This window comes from Acyrthosiphon pisum, chromosome A2 (genome assembly GCF_005508785.2).
Source record: "Acyrthosiphon pisum isolate AL4f chromosome A2, pea_aphid_22Mar2018_4r6ur, whole genome shotgun sequence".
NCBI lineage: Eukaryota > Metazoa > Arthropoda > Insecta > Hemiptera > Aphididae > Acyrthosiphon > Acyrthosiphon pisum.
Window position 1 is genome coordinate 6,190,666 of NC_042495.1, and position 6,538 is coordinate 6,197,203.

At 29.5% G+C, this 6,538-nt stretch overlaps 1 protein-coding gene across 6 annotated transcripts in view; it reads right to left on the reverse strand.

The window, feature by feature from the left end:
• Positions 1-1,655: 1,655 nt before the first annotated feature.
• The window catches only part of LOC100167682 (ring canal kelch homolog), an 11,159-nt gene continuing 6,276 nt past the window's right edge, over positions 1,656-6,538 (reverse strand). The window contains exons 2-12 of one of the 6 annotated variants that reach the window (XM_029490090.1): positions 5,470-5,506; positions 4,656-4,819; positions 4,369-4,597; positions 4,121-4,296; positions 3,943-4,048; positions 3,667-3,823; positions 3,483-3,595; positions 3,117-3,422; positions 2,881-3,027; positions 2,017-2,184; positions 1,656-1,924 (exon numbers count right to left, since the gene is read on the reverse strand). In XM_029490090.1, coding sequence (XP_029345950.1) covers positions 2,173-2,184; positions 2,881-3,027; positions 3,117-3,422; positions 3,483-3,595; positions 3,667-3,823; positions 3,943-4,048; positions 4,121-4,296; positions 4,369-4,597; positions 4,656-4,765 — 1,356 coding nt within the window. In that variant the 5' untranslated portion in view covers positions 4,766-4,819; positions 5,470-5,506 and the 3' untranslated portion in view covers positions 1,656-1,924; positions 2,017-2,172. Of the gene's footprint in view, positions 1,925-2,016; positions 2,265-2,702; positions 3,028-3,112; positions 3,423-3,482; positions 3,596-3,666; positions 3,824-3,942; positions 4,049-4,120; positions 4,297-4,368; positions 4,598-4,655; positions 5,975-6,538 lie in introns of those variants that run through there. The other 5 variants (XM_029490091.1, XM_029490086.1, XM_029490087.1 and 2 more) reach the window with 5 other exon arrangements.

The following is a 6,538-nucleotide window of genomic DNA, read 5'->3' on the forward strand; positions in this document are numbered from 1 at the left end:
GGAGCCCTGTATTAATTTTTTACACTTTTTGGCCCAATAGATAAAACTTTATTGATATTTATAGAAAAAAAAATTTAAAAAATTGATAACTTACAATGTCCGTAAACAGCTCAAAAAGAGTCAAATTATTTTCAAAATTTTATCGTATATAGAAAATGCTAATATAAGCATTCAGTGAAATTTTCAAGTTTCTACAGTCATTCGTTTTTTAATTACAACAAAATAAGAAAATCGTTACTTAAGAAATCGAGTAAATACCAAATGTTGTAAAAATATAAATTTCAAACGCTCATAAAAATTTGATTTGAGTTTCTTATAGACATTTTTTTTTTTGATAAAGGTAGATTATCCTATAAGGAATCTTGTATTACATTTTAAAATCTTAGATTTAAAAAGAAAAAATTTTACGAATTCTTAACTCAAAATAATTTGCTAATTTTCGTGATTTTTCCATATTTTTTCAATTTTTGAACTTTAAATGCTTTAAAAAAAAACTGTGACTAAGGATTTTTAATATTTTTTATCTGCCTTTGAAACAATATACTTGGAGCCTTCTATTAAATTTTCAAGCTTTTTTAATCAACAAATAAAATTTTATTGATATTTTTAGAAAAAAAACTAAAAAAAAATAAAAACTGACAATGTCCGTAAAGAGCTCAAAATATTTTGAAAATGTTATGGTGTATAGAAAATGCTAATATAAACATTCAGTCAAAATTTCAATGATCTACGGTCATTTTTTTTAAAGTTACACCAAAAACCAAATTCAATTTTGTGAAAAATTGATTTTGTGTAAAAATTCCCGTTTTTCCTTAATTTTTCTTTTGTTTTTCCCGGCGCTTTTGAAAACTACTGGGAAATTTAAATTTTAAACTTTCTGATCGAACAAGATACTGAAGTTGAAAATCGTAGCATTATTTCGACTACTTATCGTGTACACAGGCACAAAAAAAATTAAAAAATAAATTAAAAAAATTAAAAAAAAATAAAAAAACACACATCATCATTGTAAAATCAATACATTCATCGTTCCACTCAGAATCTAAAATGTTTCCAATATCAGAGATGTATCATTGAATTAGGTGTTCGATATGTAAAACTTTAATTTTTACTAAACGTCTGATCGGAGAGGTGTTGAATATATATTTTATGTGTTGTATGTGTCGTGTATGTGTGTGTAAAAGGAGTGCGTATATATTATACACATATGTAGGTATACATATTATACATATTAATATCTACATATTTAATCACCTCACATTCCATATGGGCCTTCCCTACTAGTTATCCCGTATTTTTATTTGAGTCTAAATATTAGGTAGGTATTAGAAAATATACTTCTGGACAAATTATTTTTATTTATAAATAGATCAAAATATTCAATATTATCTAAAACATTAAAAGTCGAGAATTGAATGAATAGTTTTTGACAAAAGTAACAAGCCCAGACTTGTTAAATTTGTCCACTTAATTTTTACATCAGAATATATTTATGTAAGATCAACCCAATAGACTTATACAATGTTTTGAGAAAAATTGGACATACAACTTTTGGCCTCTTATATACTCGTCGAATTATGGTGGCCTATCGTAGGCCATCAATTTATAGTGTAGGTACGAAAAATCTGGTCATAAAACATTCAAACACCATAAAATAAATATAAAAATTATAAAATATTCTTTACAATATGAGAAAGATGTAACATAATGAATCAAAAAAAAAAAAAACATAAATGCTAACAAGTTTTAAAATATCGTGGCACATCAATGGCTACAGCTCCTACAAAATTCCTTGCAACATTCATTGACGCTGTGATCATTGTCCATTTATTAGTGTTAGGGTTGTAATATTCTACAGAATCCAAAATAGAAGCTCCGTCGTGACCACCGATGACGTACAATAAACCATCTAATACCGCTACTCCTATATTAAGAAGTTAAACTTAAATTAAAGATATTTAAAACAAATATGTTTCATATGATAATAAGTAAGAATTGTTAAACGAGTAGTTATACCTGCATTACATCGACACAAATGCATCTCCGGAATAGTAGACCAAACTCCTGTACTTGGTCTGTATGCTTCGACACTCCTGTGCACATTTAATCCATAATGACCACCCACGGCATACAGTACATCATCTAAAACTCCAACACCCACTCCACTGCGACTTACACACATGTCTGCAATTGGGAGTCCATTTATAAAGACCAGGGATGATAACATTCGACAGAGTTTAATCTATGCTCTAAATTACGACCTCCTACTATATAGATTACACAATTGAATTAATACAACTCACAGATTACCAAATACCTTGGATTGTAAAATTTACGGGAATAACTCTAAAGGCATTTTTCAATGCCCAGTGATTGAATACATATTATGAACTATATTTGTCAATAGTTATTATATTTTATCAAATTTAATATTGTATAAATTCAACAATTATAAGAAATATACATTTACTTTTAAATAGTTTGTGTTATAGTTTTCAAACATTAACAATATAACTAACTACGAACATTATTACGATTATATTTTTATAAGAACGTTATTCATAAATCATACAGCTGAAAATAAAGTATCAAAGTTTTAATAATGCTAAAATAATATGCATAAGTACCTATAATAGTTCTCTGTCAATGAAAAAATTCATTTTCATTGTAATTATTAAATAATAAGACTAAGCCGGTATTTAAACAAATATTTGAATTATTATATTATTTAAATGTTAAATTTTAATTTTAAGTCTCAAAAATATTTTATTTCAGGGGATTATTTGGTGATTATCCTCAGGGGTATGCATTTATTACGACCACAATTATAACAAATGTACCTATTACAAATTTAAAATCATAAAGTGATAAACATTTTACCGCATATAAAAGATTTTTCATTACTCCAAGCCCAATACAAAATCTTCTAGAAGACATACTAGATATCCTACTCCATTTTTGAGTTCTGCAGTCAAAAACTTCTGCACTATTTAAACAACTTTCACAACTTTCATTATAACCGCCAACCTTGAATTTATAATATAATTTATGTTATGTTAGTAACTACATTATAACAGAAACTACCAATAATAATGTAATATTTAAATATAACTTACAGCATAAATATAATTATTTATCACGCCAACTCCAAACCATTGTCGTTTAACTAACATTTCGTAGGTTGGTCTCCATTTAGGTGATTCGGATGATACATCTAACGCATCAGCAGATTGAAAAGTCGATTCATAATTTCCACCACCAAAATATAACGCAAAATTATCATTTACTACAACTAGACCACCAGCATAACGTGATGTTATCATTTTTGGTCCAAAATGCCATTGGTTGAGTTTTGGGTCGTACCATTCTGTGCTATCTAATATTTCGTTATTGATCCCTGCTCCACCAACAGCTAAAATAACCTGTTATAATTAAATCGTTAAATATATTCGAAAGAGAAATAAATTATAATTGAATCATACTTTATATGTACCACTAGGCTGTCTAGGTTTTGTCCGGATGTTATGTGGAATTGTGATAAGTTCATCTGACTTATGTAAATGATAACGTAATGCTTCAAATACGTAATCTTTACCTGAAAAAATTAAAAATATATAAAATATAAATAAATCCATAAATAATTATATAGAATAATAATAAACTTACATTTAAAACAATTATTAAGAAGAGGATCGTCAACTACATTTTTTAATATGTAATTTTTCGATGTTAATGGTAAACGCACATATTCCATCAATTGCGGTAAAATCGGTTTTCTGGAATCTAAATCATGTTTTACCCATCGAATAACACTTTCAAATATCTAAAAAAATTAATATACTTATAAATAAATTATATTATATTTATGTAAGTGGATTACTTAAATATCCCATCCGTAATGGATACTAAATACTAAAATATAACAATTATTATCAATTTTACTTTGCATACTTTTTCTTCAGATGGAACTGTCAGTTCATCACTGGAGATCAACTTAACTATTTGCTCGGATGACAAGGACAGGAATTCTTCTTCTTCTACCACGTCTCTAAGAATCACATTATAACAATAATAAACACAAATTCCCTATAGAATCACAATAATATATAATATTTCGTACGAAAAGTGTTGTTTGAAATATAATTCTGAGCTTGTTAACAATTTTGTACAGTCATGGAAATCAGCTATAGCAATAATCCCAATGACATTTGTGGGACATAGTTGCGCCTGTAGAAAATTACAACATGCGTTTTTGACTTCTTGTAACTGCAAAATATTTGATGCTGCTAACAAATCCTTGAGAAATAAACAAAAATAATTTGAACAATCCTTTCGTCTTTAATTAAATAAAGCATTATCTATTATTACCTGTACATTTTGTTCAGTGATCGAGATTTTCCCAGAATAAACAAAGTCTATTAAAAGCTGAAGTGCACTAGATTTCAACTGTCCGATAGCAACTTGATCTTGATTCTTTTCTGAAAAATTTGTGAACATTGCAAGGAAATATGGACTAGCCGATGCTAGAACCACTTTATGGCCAAATATAACTCCACCATCGTCTGTTTCTAGTTTGATGTCACAAAGAATCTCATCTCTAAAAACAAAAACATGTTACTAATATTTATTAGCACTTAAAACTACTTACTGCATACTTCCTTAAGGATTGTAGCACTTCATAAATCTCCGAATACGACGATTTCTTATACTCATATTTAGCTTGTTCACATCGACTGTTTTCCGGAATTTGATTCGTATTTTGCATTGCTAATACTATAATACGTCCTGTACTTGGAATATCTAGGTCTAAAATCTTATCCTAAAATTGAGTTTGAAGTCAATTAAAATTATTAATATGAATTGTTTGAAACCTTTTGTGAAATGAAAAGGAATATTGAAATTGACATTTTTTTTATATAATATATTCAAAATAAAATTAAAATTAAAATTAACAAAAACTATCAGGTCTATAATATTGTTCATTGGTAGCTTTTTCGTTTGGATTTTAGTGTTGCACAGTCGTGTGTACTCAGGAGTATGAAAAACGCTTAAATTATAATCTAGCTAGAAATTAAAATCGTAAAATGTAAAATGGATATTTGAAAATATAAATATACAAATTATGTTAAAATCTACTTTATAGGTACTAAAACCTACTAAGAAAATTGAACAGTTGTTGTTTAATAATATTGAAATCTTTCAATTTTAAAATCATTTTATTAGAGGTGCCTGGCATGTATAAACAAATTACTATACACAATATATGTATTTATATACAATCTATATAGACAATACCCTCTATAAATACAAAGTAATAGTCTATAGTATATAATGGTAAATCTTAGGTGTTTAGCTTAGGAATATGGCCTATCAATTTTATATTTTATATGGTAATCACCACCAAAAGAATGTTTCACATAACTTATTATAAAAGGTGTTATAATAAAAATAGTAACACGAATAACTCACGAATTTTATGGTTCCCGGACTGGCCAGCTGTCTCTACCTATAAAACAATGTAATAATACATTGAATAATTTTAATAATATTAATACACTCGTATACAATAGATCAACTTAAGCATTTTTGGCCGATAATAAATGTACCGGAAAATAGTTGTTTCACAAATTATATATTACACACTATGAGCAAAAGTTATTTGAGTCTGTGCTAAACATTATGATAAATCTTTCGTGCGGATTTCACGCTTATGGATATATAAAACAAATACGCCGTGATTTGTGCGTACCTACGTGGCCACGTTACAATAGTATAAACACTTTTTAGTTTTTTGCAACGAAAAAATGATTCAGTATAAATCATAGACCTAATACATACGAGGACACGACAAACAAATCGCACTAATAACAACATCGATGAAAAAAATAGGGTGTGGCACTTTTGTTTTCGATATGAGAAAAACTATTTGCCATTTAAAATAACAGTGATTAGCTAACTGCTGATTATAACTATATTTGAATAAATGAGTGTGTGTGAATACGCCTGGAACTGGGGGCACAGACCGAAGGACCACTCGGTGCGAACCGAGAGAGAACGACCAAAATTTGAGAACTATCAGATAATGCCTACTACTGTTCTGAGTAGGCAACCTAATCTACGACCGTCAGAGAACGCCTACTACTGTTCTGAGTAGGCAATCCAATCTACACCTGACCAAAGTGACAATCAATTTCACGACGACGAAATCGGCCGTGGACGGGAGGTAGTACATGGGAATCAGGAAGTACAGTTTAATTATCGAGCGGGGGGGGGGGGGTCTCTGTGGTCGAATCGGTTTGGTGCAATGACCACAGAGCTCACACCAATCAGAGACTTAACACTAGCTTAAAATTAAGGCAGACTGATGTATAACAGTAGTCCTCTGAGGATTGACCCGACACACTGGACGACCTGGGGCGGCCTCTCACACAACGTATTTGTTGCTGGGCGGACTTACGCAAACAACTCTCTGGAGACAGATTTTGGAAGACCGTGACGGGCCTCACACACACCTCGGTTGATTGGCTGGGACGCAAAA